Below are 21,369 nucleotides of genomic sequence, written 5' to 3'. Positions count from 1 at the left end.
TGTTTTTAAAGATTCTCGAATTATTTTATAATTTCATTTTTAAAGCATACTTATAAAAATAAAATAAAATAATAAAACAATGATTTGTGAAATAGTTTCAATACGTTTTACTGGCATAATAATTACTCTCAATACATAGGTAGTTGTTTAAAATGGAAATCGGTACACTTTTTATAAGCGTTCTTCTTATAATGGTGTGATTGTATTATTTGTGAAGTAATTAAAATGAATTTGATGCGCAAATTGCGTGGGGCATCTTCCTCGGCGTCGTCCGAATCTGCCGAGGGCTCAGGTTCCACATCTCACGTCCAACTTGGACTGATGCACCTGAAGAAGCTATTTGCAGAGTACACACATCCTCAACAACCACTAACAGACGCTGAAAAAGATGATAAACTTTACAATATGCTGCCTCTATTTTGTAAGGTAACTATTAAATGTAAAATAAGTTTATTGTTTGTTATTTCTTCAGTAAAAGTATTACTTTCAAAATTATCCATTAATACTATTTGTTTTAGCTATCCTAAAAAACCTTCTTAATTAAAATTACTGTAGAAACAGCTTTGTTCCCAATTCCAAAGCACCCTAAAACACATAACATTTTTAGGAAATATGAAGCTATTCCCACACATTTGAAATAATTCAAAGAAAGAACTATGTATTTAATTATAACAGATTGATTATTATGATAACTTTAGTTTGAATTATGATTATGAAATAAATATTGTGTTTTATTAAATTAAACTCTTGAATGTTTGTGATTTTGTAGGTGTTTGGCACCAGTCCATCAAGTGAAATGAATGAAAAATTCTGGGATATATTGTCGTTTTGCCAACAAGTTTCTAAGCTAATGGTGTCAGAAATTAGAAAGAGGGCCAGTAACCAAAGTACCGAGGCTGCTAGTTGTGCAATTGCAAAGTTCTTAGAGATTGAAAACTCTGAAGAGTCAAGTAATGGCTGGATGTTGTTATCAACACTAAATCTATTGGCAGCTGGAGATCAGTCTCTGATACAGGTAAAAACTACTATCTTTCCTGTAAAATATAATATGTGTGCCATTATGACAAATTACTAGGATTACAACAAAAATATCAATATAAAAAACTTTCACAGCCTTAGTCCAGTTCTTAGTTTTTCATACCTAAGGAAATTCATACCAGTAGTAATTGAATCACCATTGGGAGCCTGGGCATACTTGTTCTTGTCTTTATTATTTTATTGTATGAATGGTTGAACAAGGTTGCCCTTTGGCGTAAACTGACTTTCTGAGCCGATGGACATCATAACATGATGCCACCACCCACATTGAGATATAATATCAAAGGCAATAAAAAAAGTCAATTGTATCATTTCATATCTGTATGTACCCTTAAACTAGAAACTCTTTCAGGTAGGTGAATCTGATTTTTTTTAAATTCATGACTATAAAGAAAAATTTTGTAATAATTTAAAAAAATTAAAAAAAAAAAATTGTAAGCAAAGCATTTTGTAATAGCTTATATTATAAATAATAAATTTCAAATGTTTGAAAGTATAAGCTTCAGCATGTAGTTCAAGGCAAAAATAAATCTATAAAAAGTGTTTTTTTGTTATTTAAAGGTCATGACCACTGCAGCTATACCATCAACACTAGTAAAATGTTTGTATCTGTTTTTTGATCTTCCTGAGATACCTGAATCAGAGGCTGATGTTCAGGATACTAATAGTGAATTTACACCCAGAGAGAGGAGGATTTTGTTGCAAAAAATATTTGTTCAGGTAAGCACATATAATATATTATCTTGAAATGCTGTTTGAAACAAAAAAAGACTATTAAAATAATAATTTAAAAAGAACAAAATATTGTCATGATGTAAATAAAATGAGAAAATTAATATTTATATATGCACTCTTGAATATTAACATTAACATTTAGCAAATTTGAATCAAATAAACATTATTGTTTTATTAATTGGGTATCACTCACTTCCTGCTTGGTTATGTAAAATCATTTCAGATGTTGATTGATCGGTTAATGATATTATGTAACATTTTAGGTACTTGTAAGATTATGCAGCCATCCTTTCCCATGTGAAGAATTAGCGAGAAAGGATGATCTCACCCTCTTGTTCTCCGCTATAACATCATGGTGTGCCCCTCATAATATAATGTGGAGAAAGTCAGCAGCTGAAGTGTTAATGACACTTTCTCGACATGGTCTAACACAATCTGTTGTTCAGTACATACATAGTAAGTAATAATAAGGTATAGGCATGGGTATAGGTTTAAATTGTAATTTAAAAGTATTTTATATTGCATTGCAATATTACAGATAAAGGTTGTGTTGCATTATGCATTGAAAATATGCAAAGGATACCAGAACTGACACCTCTAGAGGTATGTTGTAGGTTTTCAAGTTAACAACAAGGATCTTTTTTGTAATTGATTGAATTAATTTACATTTTCCAGGTTGTTGAAATGTTTGTGGCTGTATTTTGTTTCCTGAAAGACTCTAGTGAAGTTAGTCAATTACTGTTAGATGATTTTAGATCATGTCAAGGATATTTATTTCTCTCAGAATTCCTTCTAAAGTAAGTAAACAAAGTTTTAGTGCCATACATTTCATGTAGAACATTGTCATTACGATACTTTGTGAAATTCAAGGCATGGTGTGCTTGTTTGGTTTTTGTTGGTTTATTTTTTGTTTTATTTTTATTTTATCACAGACATGAAACTCAAGATGTACCTGATTATTTAACTTCAGGGTAAGCACTACTCTTATTATTTTTATACAGTTAATGTTGAAATCATTCATCAGCAGAATTTGCATACATTTCAATAGAGTAAAATGTTTAAAACTTTACAGAAGTCCTTTCTGAAGTAAATAAATTTACTGTGACAACCTTATTTCTTTAATTTATTTTTGTTTTCATATTCCTTATTTTATTGGTTCTGAAAATACAAATGAACTGGGTTATATTATATGTATAACCCTATTATCTAGTTTTTACGTTGCTCAAATTTATTTATTTGTGCCTTATGGTAAATATATTTATGAGATAGCTTAGATTTTTTTTTAATCATCAACAGAGCTATTGTAAAACCAATATTTTGTAAATGATAGACAGAACGCCCATTACAAGATCAATATTTATTTGAAACTGACAGGTTGGAAGAGGAACGCGTTAGTGGTTCAGAAGCTCGTGCTGCTTTACGAAATCTAGTGTTGATGATATCGTCGCTATGCGCCTGCGGATTTTCAGAACTTCGACCGACCCGAGCAAATACTGAACTCTTCCAATTACAAGGATTCGTTTTACCGCAGCCCTCTACACCTGGGCAGGCTGTAAGAAATGTGCAGGCTTTTCAGGTAAATATAAATCGTTCCCATCAGGCTTCACGTCAATAGGCAAGTTGGCTTGGCAGGTTAAAAAAGGTTAACTACATATACGAGCGATTTATTGTGTTACGATGAGAAGTTTCACGTTTTCATTTTATGCTAGACAAAGAGTACAGATTGGGAATCGAATCATGCAGTCTGTAGAATTTAATGTTTTTTGGGAGTTGAATTGAATCTTCTTCCTTGTCTCCACCTTATCCCACTAGGTGGGGTCGGCACAGCGAATCTTTCTATTCCATTCTCTTTTATCAGCCGTCATCTCAACACTCACTCCTCTCTCTCTTTCATATCGTCATTCACACACTCCATCCATGTCTTCTTCGGTCGACCTCTTCCCCCTCTACCTTGCACTACCATTTCCATACATCTCCTAGTCACATGCATCTTCTCTCTACGCATCACATGTCCATACCACACTAACCGTCCACTCTTTAATTTGTTAATTACTGGGGCTACTTTCACACTGATATAGTCATTCCTTATCTTGTCCATTCTTGTCACTCCACACATCCATCTCAACATTCGCATCTTTGCGGCATGTATTGAATTCAATATGATGGTAATTAATTATTTGATAAATTTTGAACACTGAGATATTTTTTTATTTTCTATCATCACACCACCCCAGCGATTTGGTCTGTGCTACTTAGAACCTAGGTTCTTCCACGAAAAATATTTCAAATATGGAATATTTTTCGCGTTACGAGGCATTGGAAGGAATCTCATGCGCTGTGTTTTTTCTGATGCGATCTTCAAATCTCCACAACATAAACCTTTCGAAAATACATTTATCTGAAGCAAATACATTTAGTATTTCATTGATTGTTTTTTTTGTCTTTTTCAGGTTTTGCAATCAGTTTTCATGAAGTCTAACTCTCCTGCATTGTGTTGCACTATATTGGATGCTATATCAAGTGTTTATCACGCTGACAATGCTAATTATTTTATATTGGAAAATCAAAACACCCTTAGTCAATTTTCGGAAAGAATTTATACAAAAAATGCAGAAATCCAAGAGAAATTTTTCGAATTGTTAGAATTCATAGTGTTTCAACTAAACTTTGTTCCCTGTAAAGAACTTATATCACTCTCACTTTTGTTGAAAGCCAATAGATCAAGAAGTTGCAGTATTTTGTGTATGAAGACTCTTCTTAACATTTTAAAGTAAGTCAATTACCAAAAAATTAATAATCACAGATTTTGAGATTTCTCAATTTTTGATAAAATTTTATATGATTAAAATCATTCTACTAATAATTGAAAATAATTAATATTAACATTTGAAACCCTTACAGACATAATACAATCTTCAAAGATGTTTATCGTGAGGTGGGAATGTTAGAAGTATTTGTAACCTGTCTATCGCGATATGCAGCATATTTAAAAGATAAACAACTTGAAGAAGAAAGTAAAAAGAGAGATTCTGAAGCAATACAACAAGATAATGAATTGAGTGAATCTCCTAAAGCTCCTGAAAGAAAGAAAAAATCCACCAGAACGGACTCATTGATCCGAGATCCTAATATAGACAGTGAAGAGGAAGACTTAGGTTCATTATTAATGGAAGGCTTGACTGCATTATTGAATGCTAATTCTAGTAATTGTAACGTTTTTAGGGATTGTGGAGGTGCAAAATGTGTGCATGGTATGGTTGTCTATGAATCTTGTCGTAGTAAAGCCTTAGGTAAGTTTAAATTAAAGGCTATAAACATTACCCATTCAGTGAGTGTTCCATTTAATCGTAAGAGGAACGATTTATTTTATAGCAAATTTACTGAATTTGAAATAATTTCTCAAAAGAATATTTTTCGTTGATTTAAATTATGTATATAATTTTTTATGATGATATTCTCGGATTACAACTTCATTTTTACTATGTTTAGGTGTCATTAGAGAATTAATAGTGAGTGGGTCCGGTGAGGAAGATATGTCTACGTTGCTTTGTGGCATGCATGCTGCACCTTCGGATGCTTTACATCTCAAACTCCACATCCTGAAGGCTTTGTTAGCTTGTCTAAGAGATTCTCATCGCACTAGGACTATATTTAGAAAGGTACCGTAAAAACTTATAAAGGTTGAATACTCAATGACAGATTCTCTTTACTGTTTCATAGAAGATAACAACAAACCCATCTGATTAACGCAAACAAAATTCAAATCTGCTTATAATAAAGGAATTTATTAGTGGCTTAACTTTCCAGCGGTTCTGGGAATATACCGTCCCGTAGTCGCGAGGAGTGATGCGCTCTGCAATTAATGCCTCCTTAGAGTTCTCTGTCTTCCTGTCCCAAAAAAGGAATAACATGCATGGTAGAGCATGGACTATTTTGTATAAACTGACATACCAACAATCGCATTAACTACAGGAAATTAATAGGTTTATGATGTGGTCCACCCTATCACAGAACTCGAAAAGTTTTTATCTAAGAACTTTATTTATCTACTACAATTCTATCATTACAAAATATATGACATATTCAATCAATTATTTTACGAAGTCTCTATACCTTCATATTTATTTACCACAATATTAATGTGCAGGTCAGTGGATTTGTTTATGTCACAAGTGTCCTGGTGTCGCTCGAAGGCAAGTTAAAAGGAAACGAGATCATGGATCAAGATATGCTTCAGTTGATTCATATAGTATTTTACACTATTTCTACTGCCATGAGATTCGAACCAGCCAATGCTAAATTTTTTCATCACGAGGTAAGAATATAAAATTTCGATTGACTTAATCCTGTCTATTTGAACGATAGTGTTTTAACAATTATATTTAAAAAAAAACTTCCTAATTACAGATTTGTATGACTACACTTAGCGAGACCATACGTATGTTAGGCTGTTTTACTGAAGACGTAGAGTTACAATATGATACCGAACCTGGAGATTCGGACCTGTATGAAGTATTTCATGAATTGTTCACCGGAAATATATTAGAAATGACGTGAGTAGCCTACATAAGCACTGCATAAGGGAATGTAAACAGAAGTTCTCGAAAATGAAGACTATAATTATATAAACTTTGGTATAACCTGCAGCACTGTTTATTCTTGACTTTAATATTGCTGTGGACTTGAAAAAATTGCGACTGAAAATTATATTTTACTGCACGCATGTGTGTTACATTATATTACAGAGGATTAAAAACCAGCTTAGCAATAGACTGCAGGCTCACGTTCGTGAGCTAAGTTCAAATTACTATGAGCTTGCGTTGCGCTTGCTCGATTTCGTATGAAATTAATAATATTTTTAGTACAATTTGAAAATACCATTCAGACTTCGGGAGAATCTCCATTACACGTAGTAAAAAATAAATTTGTGATGATTTGATAAAATTCCCAATTATTCCTTGAACACCCATTTTTATAGATTTCCCGCATCTGTGCCTGCAGTATTTTCGAATGCGTGCGTTGTTTTACGGTTACTTTATGATGTAGCGTTGGATTCATTCGACAAACCGACTTTCTGTGGGTCTCTCAATGTTAAATCACCCAGTTTAACGCGACAGAGCTCTGCAATCAATGAAGTGAGTACACCTAGTCAATATAAAATACCATAACAAACTGAAGTTGTATGATATTAGTGACATGAAATATTGTTTGTACTGTTGGTTTGTGTATCTTATAAATAATACAGGACCATTTTAACAAAAAAAACCGTTATTAACCTAGACAAAGGGGTTCCCAAACTTATTGTGTGTACTGCCCACTTTGAGAATAAATTATTTTTTAGCGCCGCCATTTTTTCACCTACTTAAAACCACTATAGCAAGAGTTCGTTCGGTATCTAAGAGTCCTCCTAATGAAATTACAAATCGCTTCCCAAGCCTCTACACAACGTCCCTTTTTTTTTTCTGCCCCCCTTTACGCCTGCAGCGCCCACAAAGGGGCGTTATCGCCCACTTTGGGAAAGACTGCTCTAGACCTGCATTAATAAATATCGCCTTGTTCATTTGAATAAAAATCTTATATTTTTAGAATAAACCAGCAGGCCGCACGGCGCCCCTAAACCTTTCCACGGGTTCAAATAATGGGGAAGCGTGGATCATACATTCCGGTGTTGTAATAGTATTGGCCAAGCTTCTTCCCGCATTGCCGCGTCCCGCAGAACATGAAACTCATGCAAGGGCCATGAGGGACTATCTCGCGCATGTACTCAAAAGTCTCGTTAGGAGGTTCGTTTAACATAGTTCTTATTTATTAAGTTTAAAAAATATTAGTATAAATAATTAAAATGAATAATATTTTTATACCTTTTTTTTATATGGCCGTTGACGGGCCTATCTGATATTAAAAGATTAGAGTTCATAGACATCGCCATATAAACGATAATCATGCCACTTTGAGATGATAATGGCTTTCATCCTAACTGTCAAAATAAAACTTATAAATATTTTGATGTAGCGCCAAACGGGAAGGCGGAATATACTAGTCGTGTAAGTGCACAATGTGCCACCAGTAATGGTCTGGCCTATTAACCACGCTGAGGCCCCTTACCATGGAAATTGTATACTTTATAGTGTATAGTTTCAATGTCGTCATTTGTAGACTTGTTCTATGACAGTTTATTTCTTTTTAAACATCACACTGAAACTTGAGTGGTTATCGGAGCCCATAGACGTACAACGTAAATGCCGCCACCCACCTTGAGGCATGAGTTCTAAGGTCTCATTTTTAACAGTACAACGGCTGCCCCGCCCTTCAAACCAAAATGCATTACTGCTTCACGGCAGAAATAGGCACGGTGGTGGTATTTACCCGTGCGGACTCACAAGAGGTCTTACCACCAGTAATTACGCAAATGATAATTTTGCGGGTTTGGTTTTTATTACACGATGTTATTCCTTCACCGTGGAGGTCAATCGTGAACATATGTTAAGCACGTATTTCATTAGAAGAATTGGTACCCGCCTGCGGGATTCGGACAACGATGCATCGCTCAACACGAATGCACCGGACGTCTTATCCTTTAGGCCACGACGACTTCTAAAATGCACTAATGAGTTGTTTTATTATTATCACAGCGAGCGCAACCAGCAAGTGATGTGCGTGGCCGGGCTGGCGGGCACGGTGCTGCGGGTGTGCGGCGCCGCGCTGCGCTGCGAGCGACACGCGCTGCACTCGCCCGCCATGTACATGCTCGAACGACTCGCCGCGCATTCCTTACGACCTATTGAACTCAGGTATACGCTCTTAATGTTATTGTTTTGTGTAGCTGTCGGTGCCGTGAAACAGTTATGCGTTTCGGTTTGAGGGGTGGGGCAGCCGTTGTAACTGTGAGACCTTACAACTTGTGTCTCGGGGTGGGTGGCGCATTTACGTTGTCGATGTCTATGGGCTCCAGTAACCACTTGGCACCGGGTGGGCTATGAGCTCGTTCACCCACCTAAGTAATAAAAAAAAAGCAATAATAATTGTGGAAATTTGTAAATATTTACAGATTTCGTTGGTATTTTTTATTTCAAAAATAACTAATCGTGGGACTCGTTCGTCGTCATGTCTTTGATGTCTATTAATTTCGATAAAAGGGCGCCCTAAAAATTCCAATATGTATCTATGTATGCAATTAAAATGTGGTAGAAGTGAAACCTTCAAAAATTTTGGCTTCAAGAGCATGAGACGAATGTAAATTTTTTGGGAAGAGGATAATTGTAGGTTTTAGTAATGATCATACTGATACAAAGTTTGATAATTAGTTTTACATTTTATTCATATATATTACATAGATGTATTCAGAATGTATTAAACACGAGTATTAGGTGCGAAGCACAGCACAAAGAGAATCACGAATATAAGAAACACTGTATAATGCTTACTATCTCATTTTCTTTCACTTAAATCTTATGAATTTATATGTTTGTTTATTTTTACTGTCGCTTTTTTGTTTCATCGACTTTCAAATCACAACGATGCTAAAGAATTTTTCACTTCAAAAAACGAGGTTAATTTAATAACACGCCGCAGCAATGAGTTTAACTAAATAAATCTTGATATTTTTCAGAGAATTTTTAAGAATGGGTAATCCACTAAACTGTGTTGCTCCCGAGCAGGGACAAGTTTGCAAACCAGGTGGACCTGTTCCATTGACGAGAATAAAAACGTTGGTTTCCATGACAACACCGAGGGATTACCGGTAAGTTTAAAAAAAGAATTAAACTGTAGTTAAACACTTTTTTTAAGGGATTATGACCTGGTAGTTACCAAGAACTTTAAGTCAGGTATCATTTTAATTTATATTCTTATTTTTAAGAAAATGATAATATAGAGTGAAATGAAATGAAATGAAGATGATTAGTTTGAGATATTAATCAACTGGGATGAAATTAAATAAAATGAGATGAGATGCACTGAAATATAATATCAGTAAAATGGTAGTCATTTACTGAGATTTTTTTCAGTGGACTTTTTGGAGGATCCCGAGAAGCTACGTCTAGCGGCTTTGTTTCATTTTCCCACATTTGTGCACTTTCAAAGATATTAAACAGTTATTAAACCACCGTTATTACACATTTAAACCAACACAACTTCACTCCTCGCGTTCCCGCCAAAAAGTCTCTAGTTAAACACAGAAAATATGGTCTTTATATAAATTATTCATTCATTGCCAGGTCTCAAAATTCATGTACGCTGCCACCTTTCGTGGAGTTCGATATGTCGGCTGAGGGTTTCGGTTGTTTGTACATGCCCAGTATCGCGCCTCAGTCTGCTAATTTGAACGCTATCGGAACGCAAGATACGGCCACGCTGGGTGGTATAGGTTCAGGTACGTATTCAAAATATTTATAAGATTACGAAAATTCATAGGAAATTAGATAACGCGGTGTACATTTTTTCCATGTCGTGTCTAAAGTGGCTAATTTAATTAAAACATCTTAATTTTAAGATCGTATTAAAAATTTGGAATACTTACAAAATACTTAATAAAACCGAATATAAGTACTTTAAAAATAAAAAAAATACGCTTGAATAGCAAAGCTTATTAACTTCATCTCGTTTTTTCTTAAAGATATTGGTTAATTTATTAAGAGCGAAGTTTAAAATTATTGCATCATCATCGGTCTTGATGTCTGTGAAAGTGACGTTCGAAAATTCTGTACATACAAAACAACATACATCTGAGCTATTAATTAATGAATTATTAATTTATTCAATTATCTATATCTATAATAATATATCAATCTACAGTGGTTTTTACGGATGTTCCGTTAACTTGAACCGTGCATCCCATTGACTTGAAACTTGGTATCTATGTAGAAAATACATGTACTTAATGGATAGGCTAATATTTATATGAGTGTTGGACTCCCTACACCTGTTGCGGGGGCGTTAATAATAAGAATCTTGTGGGGGTGAGAAATAATATAGTTAATTTTAACTGGCCAGCGAAGCGGACGGGTATAGCTAGTTATTTATATTTTTGCAGGCGACAGAGTATTTCCCCCGCAAACGGGTTTGAGTTACTCAACGTGGATATGCGTCGAGAAATACTCCGACCCCCGCTCCGATCCGCACTGCGTTCGTTTGCTGACTCTAGTACGGAACATCAACAACACGCGCGACGAACACCTCGTGTGCCTCACCGTCGTACTGTCGGCCAGGGATAAGGCCATCATTGTATCCACGCAAGAGACCTTAGTACCGCACAGTAAGTCATGTCAATATTGTTGTTGTCCTTGTCTCTCCCTGTAGAGATGCAGATTGCCGATTTTTTTAAAAAGATTTTATGACCTGGTAACTAAGACCTTTAGGTCATGTCTTATTTTAATTTGTATTCTTAATTTTATGAAACATGATAATATGGAGTAAAACGAAATGAAATGAAGATGATTAATTTGAGACATTAATTAACTGAGATGAAATTAAATGAAATGAGATGAGATGATATGGGATGACGTATGATCTCAGTAAAATGGTCGCAGATTGTCGATATTACAGTTACATTACAGTGGGAGGGTCGAGTTAAAACTAAGGTCGAGATAACTTTTGGAGATTAGGTAGCAGTCGATACATGCATTCAGCTGTACTGGGCGCATTCGGAAAACTTTTGATGACGGTAACGACTATCGTTCATCATAGAAATTTAACATCATTCAACGCCCAATATATTATAGCAGCTAGCTAAAATGTTAACGGACCGGCCCCAAATCCTATAGAAACCGAGATTAATTTGAGCAAACGTATTGTAATTCGATACTATCCCCTTTAGACAGATGACATGAGACGACTTGTGTAAATAAATCGGTTGTAAGAGGGCATATTCAACAGTTGAGAGACATGACGTTGAGATTTGACGTCGTCGTGGCCTAAAGGATAAGACGTCCAGTGCATTCGTATCTAGCGATGCACCGGTGTTCGAATCGCTCAGGCGGGTACCAATTTTTCTAATGAAATACGTGCTTAACAAATGTTCACTATTGACTTTCACGCCTATTTCTGCCGTGCACCAGTAATGCGTTTCGGTTTGAAGGATAGGGCAGCCGTTGTAATTATACTGAACCTGAACCTTAGAACTCATATCTCAAGATGGGTGGCGTCATTTATGTTGTAGATGTCTATGGGTTCTGGTAAACACTTAACACCAGGCCATGAGCTCGTCCACCCACCTAAGCAATAAAAAAATTAAAATGAGCCTATGATGTAGGGAGATGTTAATATAGAAATTATTTTCTCGATGATTTATTTTAGATGTAGGAGAGTGGGAGCCAGAGGGTTCGGGTGAGTGCGGCGCCCGCGTGTGGTGCCCCGACTTGCAACACGAAGGACAGTGGCATCACCTCGCGCTCGTGCTTAATCGTGCTGTCCTCAAGAATTCCTCGTTTTCCCTTTACTTGGATGGTTAGTTTTGTTTTTCTCTGATTAATTATCTATATCTATTAATACGTGAAACAAAACTTTGTACCCCTTTTTACGAAAAGTGCGCGGACGGAGGAGTATGAAATTTACCATGCTTATAGTTAGTATAGAGAAAGAGTGCAGAATGTTAATTTTTTTTTTGAACTATGCTTTAAAAATACGTTAAATCAATGAGAAAAAACATTACACATCTACCTTAAATTTGACACACACACGCATGTATATGTACTCTTTTGTTTATTGTTTAAAGTCTGTGGTCAAATTGTGAATAGATTGATATTGTTTGTCTTCAATATTATTTGTCTATAGTATAGTCTTGGCGAAATCTGTGATTATAGAAGATAGTCTTTGACAATAGAACTATAATAATGTTCAAATTTATAATTTTAATTTATTAAGATCGAATTTCGCCAACTGATGCGACCACTAGCTATTAATAAATTAATTTATTTCAGATAAAATATAAATCTATATTAATGTTAATAACAGTGATTTCTTAAAAACAGTTTAGTAAGAACATAGTAACATAATAAAACAAAAAAACAACATACATAAATACATTTACAATTAAAACAGTTTACAATTACGAGTACATTTTTTGGACCTCTCTACAATGATTGAGAAGAGGTTCATCTAATCTCGAGAATATAAAAACTTACAATTTACTTATGTTGTAATTCTTTCTCGGGAAGACAATTGAAACATCATGCATACATTGAAAATCGAATTTAACTATCATGTAGGTTTATTAGGTATTCATTCGTTACTATCCATAGATTATACACTTAATATATTTGAGATAGATGCGCAACTCTCATTTTTATTTTTGCTTTAGTTAGAGCCCAGGACAGCAGGCGTCGCTGCTGTCGATTATTAATCTCCCTACCCCCCACCAGGTGGCTTTTTTAGTAATTTTAATATTTTTTATAATTAACTCTCTTTATGAAAAAATCTTATCGTTTAGAATCGCTGAAATTCCCGGTAGTACTTATGAAATATTAAAGAACGTTTGATTGTGTTCAGCATTCTAATCGATAAGACCTTTTCATACAGAGAGAAAACAGTTTTTTTAAATAAAAAGCTGTAATTCTCTGTAAGCTATTTAATTTCCCTATATTACAAACAATTTACTGTTAAAAGATAGTATGAACGTACAATTGTATAAAATTTCGAATAACAATAACTCCTCTAGATTAATCCTACTAGAGTACTTAATAACATTAAATCGAAAGTTATCTAAAAGTTAATTAAGTCTAGATAATCAAATCATTCAATGTCACTTAAGTCATTTGTGCGAAATATAAACATGTCAGCTTTCCATTACAAACATAGTAGACAATTTGAATTAAATTTAATAAATTTGTTTCTTAACTATAGCAGTTCTTGCTTAAAGTTGATCGTGACAGATCATGACCTTGTATGAAAATATTACATCTATAAACACTACCTATGCTTCGTCATACAATAATTGTCATTTATACTAGCATTGTAGAGATAATACACACACTAAAGTGAATACTAAATTATTCTTAGCATTCTTATAAACATTTAGAAATTTAAGAAACGATTAACCCACAATCATGTTCATAACATGTGACATTTTGTTCTGCACAAACGTTTTATTACATGATTTGAAAAACAAAAAATGTTTAAAAAATGTAATGATGATTTAAAGTACTCTTAAATATTGATAGTTTGTACTTAATGACGCTTATAGTAATCTTAGACATGATTACATTAGTTATACTTTTATTCCCTATCTAAATTATTTCTATTCTGACGTTTCTGATGCTTTAGCTTTGGTAATACTAGATGAAACAAACAGCAGATTGAAAGAAAATCATCTTAAAGTTAATTACATTCATTACAAACCATTAGTTTACATTTTGTTAAAAAAGAAACTGGTGTTCGTTACATGCAAATGAATTATAAACATACACATGCAAACATAAAATGTAAATTTATCTTTTAATCCAAATTAAATGTACACTAATATTACATCTAAATAATAGAAAGGGTTTCGAAAATTTTTATTGCACTCAACAGCAGACGAGCACGCAACCCGGCCCGTGATAAGTGGTCACCAGTGCTTATAAACTTCAGCAGTGCCATAGGGGTTGCTGTCTATCACTTAAGTTTTAATAAATTATTAATATACTCAGTCACAAGCATATTGATTTCACATAATGAAAATGTAAGAAACATAATCATGTTTGGGCATTTTCATTTATATCTGCTCATACAGAAAACACAACTTAGCAAATATATTCCACAGTAAATCTAAATAATTGCAAATAATGCTTTTAAAGACCGTTGACTTTTGATCATTAATTAAAATCATCTTCTCGTAGAATTTACAAAAGGTTATTTACAAAAATTTATATCAGTATTTTCATATATTACTAACTTACTAATTACAACTATTCAAACGTAATACTATAACTATAAGAACTAAACAACCTATTTTAAAACAAAATTGGCATCAATTTAGTTCTTATGAACTATTTCAATTATTAATTTATCAATTATAAACATATTTAAAAAAAATTAAGATCCCTTGAGAGTTCACGTTCCTTGCTGAATCAGTTTCTCTTCTGAAACGGAGAAACAAAGTATCTTAAGTATGTAACAAATATTGAAAAAATACGACCATGAAAAATTTAGTGTTAATGTAATCTTACTTACAAATTAATATATTACATAACACGTTCTGGTTCAAATATAGTGCATCAATATTTTCATGTTTCAGACATTTTAGTGCTCCTTATAATTTTTCCATAAAATTTTGTCATTATCAAACCTTTGTCTACAAAAATAAAAACATTATTTTATATTGGGTAGAAGGATGAACGTGGTCACAGGCCACTTGGTGTAACTTAGTTATCAAACACCAGGAAACAAAACGTGAATGCCATCATCTAACTTTGGATGTGAGATCAATTGTGCTGTATTTTATTTAAACAGGAAAGCATGACTGATTGATCATTCCAAAAAACTAGTTCGGGCCCACTTGACAATAAGCATATAATACGCTGAGTTGCAAAACATAAATACTTCCACCCACTCGAGACAATTTTATTATCTGAGGTGTGTGTGTGATAGTACGAGACTTAATACCGACTGTTTTGATCAAAACTTAACATATATGATAGCTAGGCAGCAGAAATAGGAAGGACCATTAGTTGGTGCTAATTCATTTAATTATATTATGAATAATAATTATGTTAGCAAATAATATACCGGGAAAATAGTGTAAACTCACCGTTATCAAGGCATCCGAAATAGCATTTCATTTTCGATCTTCGAGGCATGCTGATTTTTAATAATAAACATTCTGTAAGAAATGAAAATAGTTACACAGGCTTACGAAACGCTAACGAAGAAAAAAGTATTGGAGCCAAGTTATGTCTAAAGAGAATTCAAAACAGAGTTTCTCAATGTCTAATCGTCTAATATTCTCATAAAGCTAAAAGTTGCTCTAAATTAATACTACAACGTAAAATAACTCACACCAAGACCAAAAAAAAACGATTTAAAAAATTAAATCGTTACGACATTTTGAAAACTTTTTTTTTTTTTTTGAGATTGTTTTACGGCCCTGGAATTTTGAAAACTTCAAAGCAGTGTTTCCACTTACGTTTTTTTTAACACATTTTACCCTAGTTTCTTTTGAATTTACCCTAAAATTTCCTAGACAACTTTCATAAATCCTTTATATGAGTCGACTATTATCAAAGCCGGCAATCTGACTTTTGGACAATGATTGGTAAATCAGAAAAACGAATTATTGACTTTATATTCCATTGGCAGTCACAAAACTCTTCGGAACGACATCTTAGATAAATAACAGGTTAACTATTAACCTTTATTTAATGCAGGTTTTGAACCGTATTCTTTGAAGGAGACGATTATATTCAAATAAATCTGTATTGACATATCAATAATTTTTTTTTGTCCAAATGCACAGATTGCCACCTTTGATAATAGACGACTCATATAGAAAGCGTAAATAAAATACAGAAAATAAACCACAGCATATTATTTAATGTAGGTATATATAATATAAACGCCCCCAGAAGATCATAGATCTATAGGATTAGAATTTTCAAGGAAGTCGACGCATTGCTTTTATATTCTTTTGCTGCACAACCTAACACTGTTCGGTTCTAAAATTGAGCAATTGTTTGCTGGCAAAGTTGGGAACTTTCTATGAAGCAAGCCGTTCAGGGTTTCATTAGAAAGCCTGTTTCTTTTGTCAGTTTTTAAATTTGAGAACACTGAATAATCTTTCCACCTCAGTCTTTGAAGAAGGAACTGCTAGCAAAAGTGAAATGACAATTACAAGGTTTTCGTAAATGAAATTACCATGATAATCTTTCATGGTACATGAAGTACCTGTATATTACAATACAAGTAAGTTCTGGTGACATCAACGAAAATAGGTAAATAAAAATTTGGCGGATTATACTTATTGGGATTCTGGGGAATCCCTAAGAAAAAGCAGTGGCTTAATCTATGATTTACTTTACTAGAGGGTTACTGTTGAATCAAACCTTTATAGTTTTTATACACAACTCTGTTTTATTCTTTTACTTGTCAACTCGACTTAATGTCATTCTCTCTCCATAAAATAAAATGTTCATTGTTTTACTTTAATTATCGTTTATTTTAAAATTCACAACAGTTACTAGTATAGGCTTTGCTTTTTACCCCGAAATATCCTAAATCCTGGTATTTTTTAAATTGTCTTTATCATCCAAAATATCAGCTATTTTTCCCTAAAAAAGGGAGAATTCCCTAAAAGTGGAAGCACTGCTTCAAAGTACGCTACATTTTTTATTGAGTCAGAACTCATATCTGCCATCTAGTGAGTTTATTAGATCATTAATGCCTAAAAGTTACAAAAATGACGTCGCCACAGGAGTAAGATGACGCTAGTTGTATGTTATTTTCCTTTGTATGGGAGTTGCACCCCCCTGTTACTATCAATCAGCCGAATATGACGTAGCATTCTAGGATTATAAAGTTTCAAATTAAAATCGAGACTTATGTTTCATAACTATGTGACGGTTTTAAGGACAATGTTTAATTTAAAAAAAGGTTCTAAAACTTTTAATGAAAATAGAGATCGAAGCATCATCAAGAAAGGATTTTATCTAAGTGTTTTGTGTACACAGAATATACGACCCTTTTTTTTAAATCTGTCTCGAAAAATATTGCAAAGCAGTCGTTTAATGGTAGGCAGCGGCTTGGCTCTGCCTCTGGCATTGCTGACGTCTATGAGCGACGGTGCGACCACTTACCATCAGGTGGGCCGTATGCACGTCTGCCTAAAAAGCCCATAAAAAATGTATCGCAGGTCAGCACATGCACTCCGGCAAGCTGCACTACGTGAGCGCGAACCCCGGGGGCGGCGCCGCCACGCTGTCGGGCGCGTCCAGCGTGTACTGCGTGCTCGGGACGCCCCCGCAGTGGCGGCGCTACTCGCGGCTGCTGTGGCGACAGGGCCCGGCGCTGCTGCTCGAAGACGTACGTATCATTATTACAGTGAATGGATATTTGAGCTCACCTCTCCCTGGCGTTACACAGTAACAAGACCTATTGAGGCCATAATCTGACCCTTTGAAACACAAAGTCGAGGCCAAAAATTAATTGTTGTCTTCATCTCCGTTGACTATCTATCTATCTATCTCACTATGACCTCATCACTCACAGCTAGATCTGCCATAGTTAATATTGTTTTGATTTGTATCTAATATCATTTAAAGTCTCTTGTTGAATTGCTGTAAAAACTGGATAAGTGACAGTTATTGTTAAATAGACGGTCTGTTTATTTTTTTACTATAACTCAGTGGTGTTAAAAGGCCGGGCATTTTTTATTTATTGCATAGTTGGGTGGACGAGTACACAGCCCACCTGGTGTTAAATGGTTACTGAAGCCCATAGACATCTACAACGTACTACACTTTCATCTCTCCAGATTTTACTTTTTCTAAATACTATTGAAATTCTTCATATAGATGTCAAGATAGTATGTCTGTACATTTTGTATTGATACATACATACATTTCTAGGTACTCACAGCACAGACAGTGTCGGTTATATACCAACTGGGTCCGCACTACGTGGGCACACTGCAAGCTCCACTGCCGCCGGGACAAAACCAAGAACCTCTGACCCCTCTAGTCGCAGAAGAGAAAGTTATTTTCGGAATCAATGCACGAGCGATGTCTCAATTGACCCTCGCAAAGATAAGGAAAGTGTACAGTAAAAACGACAACAAGGCTATCGCAAAGCAACTGGGCATGTCGTCGCACGAAAACGCAACCCCGATACGGATACTTCACAACTCCGCGGGACACCTGATGGGACCCGCCAGATGCTTGGGCGGCACCGTGGTGGGCTATTTAGGAGTCAGAGTATTCTGTTCGAAGCCAGCCGCGATTATGGTAATTATACATCTGACTAAACAAGCACAATGTATTGTTAAATAATATCGAGAGGCAAATGGCTATTTAATGGGTTAAGCGACATTTTTGCAACTTCACAGGAGAGACATTTAAATTTTTTTAAATTTTGGAAAAAATATCAGAACAAAAACACTACTTCAACTATTTGAAAGGAGTAAATTTAATTGACGTTTATTTAAAAACATCGAATCATTCATACTAATACCAAATAAAATGGACACCTGTAATTACAAAGATAGATGTCGCGTATTAAGTGAAATGTTGCTTAAACCAAATAGCCTTTCAAACTTCGATATATTCTTTGGATACATCTTAGTCTTTGTTGTTAAATAGCTTCAAAAAAAAAGAGTAGGTTGATAATTTCGACTGTATCTATTTATTTGTATTATCTTAAAACTTCTTTAGGTTAACCAATTTTTACTGTATCTTTTTTTTGGAAACTGTTACTTATGTGGTTCCGCTTCACATTTATCAAGATCTGATCGTTAGTTTTTGAGTTGTTCTAAATAATTCATATTTAATTGACTTGGACTGCATTGATAATATTTTAATTTTACTTTTAAAGAAGTTGGTTTTCTTTTTTGTTAAAATTTTATTTAAATTTTTTTCATAGATTGACACGGTGGGCGGTTGTTCAGTGCTGTTGGGCTTGATCGCGATGGCACAAGACGTGGAATGTTTGTACGCCGGCGTTAAAGCGTTAGTGTGCGTCGTTCGATCGAACAAATCGGCTCAAGCCGAAATGGACCGGCGGAAGGGATACCAAACCTTAGCTATGTTATTGAAGAGGAAAAAGCAGCTATTGAATTCTCATATACTCCACCTTGTATTCGGACTGGTCGGCACTGTGGACAGCCAGAAGGAAACATCGTCTATTCCTAATTTGACAGCTTTTCAAGTAAATGTTCTGTTAAAATCCAAATATGAGTTAATATATAAAAAAAAAAAAAACGTGTGGCACTCGGGAACTGCCGCGGTAAAGCTATTGCATAGCATTTTTTATCAACTTATGCAATTATAATTAGGCAATGATAATTTAATATTAAAACAATAATAAAACAAGACCACGCTATATTAAACATTAATAAAAGCAAAACCTTAACTGTCCCCTTCAGACTCATAAAGGAATTTCATGATTCGGTCGCCGCGCTGAAGGCCCGCGATAAAAGCTATGCAATAGCTTAAAAATAATTTAAATTAATTTTGTATGTATAATGTTTTAGGATCTCATCTGCGAGCTAGAGGTGTGGCTCGGGGCCCCCGGAGGACTGATTAAGTCGTTACTGGAACATTTATTGGAATTGGCCACTGAAACGGCTCACAGAACGCACAATTTACGCACAATGAGAGAGCTCCAATTAGTTTCCAAACTTTTATACATAATTAATGACGTAAAAGTCGTCAGCACAAAGAACGTTCTAATACAATTGTTAGCTGCTTTATTAGGGGGGCAGCCCAGACCGAGCGATCTGTTATGCTTGGGACAATTCATGGCATACACTCTACCGTTACCCTCGCAAACTGAAAAGGGATTGAATCCGGTAGAAAGCGACTGCGAGAAAGACTCAGAGGGAGAACAAATTATTTTACGTAATAAATGCTTCAACGTGCTGCACGGCTTATTATTCACGGCGAGGAATCTAGTGAACACGATAGTTTGCGAGGAAATATCACGAGTCTTGGGCATGGATTGGTTGCTGAGTTTTATGCAGGAGAACGTTCATCCGACAACGGTGCTTTGGGCTCTCAGAATTTTAGTAATACTTTGTTCGGGACAAGGACACCAATCTGCAATTATGCAAAGGTAAAGGTATTTTTGTCGCTAGCATTTTTTTTATTTTTTTTTATTGCTGATATGGTTGGACGAGCTCACAGTCCACCTGGTGTTAAATTGTTACTGGAGCCCATAGACATCTACGACGTTAATGCGCCACCCACCTTGAGATATAAGTTCTAAGATCTCAAGTATAGTTACAACGGCTGCCCACCCTTCAAGTCGAAACGTATTACTGCTTCACCGCAGAAATAGACAGGGTGGTGGTACCTACCCGCGCGGACTCACAAGAGGTCCTACCACCAGTAAATCCATCATTCTTGTCACGACGTAATGTTTGAATGTATTAACTTACAAGATATTGACTATTAGGTTCCGCGAAGGAGTCGGTAATGGAGGCTGGTTGCGTCACACAGAGATGATAGCGAGCTCGCAACAAGCAGGCGTGGTGCTCACGGCCGCCGTCCACTCGCAGTCTCATCTACACGCGTCCTTGCTCCACACCTCGGGATTCACTTTACTCGCATGGTGAGCATGACCAAGGTAAACGGGGATCTGTCGCACCAACACTAGCCGGCAGCATCTATCTCAATTTAGAAATATATTTTTTGAAATTGGTTTGGCCTTATCGCGATATATTGTTCATAGACGTGCGGCTTCAAACGAAACCAACGTACCTACTGCTTTATTGTTAACAGTATTGAAAAAACAGAAGTTTAATACCAAATGTCACATTGAGCTATTTAAATGCACTGTTGAAAACATGACATATTAATTGTTTTAAAATTCGTGTATCTACGGTATAAAGGAAGAAGCAGTTACCACAGAGATATCCAACTGCGTCACATTAGCCCGCTACTGTGTTACGAATCCGTAAAATAGACAGATACT

General features: G+C 35.0%; 1 protein-coding gene and 1 long non-coding RNA gene across 6 annotated transcripts in view; one reads left to right on the top strand and one right to left on the bottom strand.

Moving 5' to 3' along the window:
- The first annotated feature begins 214 nt into the window (after nt 1-214).
- Nucleotides 215-21,369, top strand: part of bchs (WD repeat and FYVE domain containing 3 bchs) — a 50,758-nt gene continuing 29,603 nt past the window's right edge. For 2 of the 4 annotated variants that reach the window (XM_089731904.1, XM_089731902.1), the window contains exons 1-25: nt 215-426; nt 770-1,015; nt 1,600-1,758; nt 2,037-2,229; nt 2,312-2,376; nt 2,449-2,570; nt 2,706-2,744; nt 3,148-3,349; nt 4,224-4,543; nt 4,675-5,063; nt 5,263-5,432; nt 5,921-6,088; nt 6,181-6,326; nt 6,752-6,908; nt 7,360-7,556; nt 8,406-8,564; nt 9,383-9,514; nt 9,990-10,144; nt 10,805-11,026; nt 12,067-12,216; nt 17,594-17,763; nt 18,309-18,683; nt 19,318-19,602; nt 19,928-20,508; nt 20,851-21,006. In XM_089731904.1, the coding sequence (XP_089588030.1) occupies nt 226-426; nt 770-1,015; nt 1,600-1,758; nt 2,037-2,229; nt 2,312-2,376; nt 2,449-2,570; nt 2,706-2,744; nt 3,148-3,349; nt 4,224-4,543; nt 4,675-5,063; nt 5,263-5,432; nt 5,921-6,088; nt 6,181-6,326; nt 6,752-6,908; nt 7,360-7,556; nt 8,406-8,564; nt 9,383-9,514; nt 9,990-10,144; nt 10,805-11,026; nt 12,067-12,216; nt 17,594-17,763; nt 18,309-18,683; nt 19,318-19,602; nt 19,928-20,508; nt 20,851-21,006 (5,159 nt within the window). In that variant the 5' untranslated portion in view covers nt 215-225. The remainder of the gene's footprint in view (nt 427-769; nt 1,016-1,599; nt 1,759-2,036; nt 2,230-2,311; nt 2,377-2,448; nt 2,571-2,705; nt 2,745-3,147; nt 3,350-4,223; nt 4,544-4,674; nt 5,064-5,262; nt 5,433-5,920; nt 6,089-6,180; nt 6,327-6,751; nt 6,909-7,359; nt 7,557-8,405; nt 8,565-9,382; nt 9,515-9,989; nt 10,145-10,804; nt 11,027-12,066; nt 12,217-17,593; nt 17,764-18,308; nt 18,684-19,317; nt 19,603-19,927; nt 20,509-20,850; nt 21,007-21,369) is intronic. The other 2 variants (XM_089731903.1, XM_089731906.1) reach the window with 1 other exon arrangement.
- On the bottom strand, nt 13,322-17,209 carry LOC149501786 (uncharacterized). Of its 2 annotated transcripts, XR_016323998.1 has the most exons (4): nt 15,745-17,209; nt 15,497-15,568; nt 14,920-15,040; nt 13,322-14,828 (listed from the first exon to the last, which is right to left on the bottom strand). It is a non-coding gene; the product is annotated as an uncharacterized LOC149501786 (long non-coding RNA). The 2 variants fall into 2 exon arrangements; XR_016323997.1 differs by having other exon boundaries at nt 15,497-17,209.

The sequence above is a fragment of the Bombyx mandarina genome, chromosome 12 (assembly GCF_030267445.1).
Source record: "Bombyx mandarina strain Sakado chromosome 12, ASM3026744v2".
In the NCBI taxonomy this organism is placed as follows: Eukaryota; Metazoa; Arthropoda; class Insecta; order Lepidoptera; family Bombycidae; genus Bombyx; species Bombyx mandarina.
The sequence above is the reverse complement of the archived record's forward strand: the minus strand, read 5'-3'. Positions and strand labels throughout refer to the sequence as shown.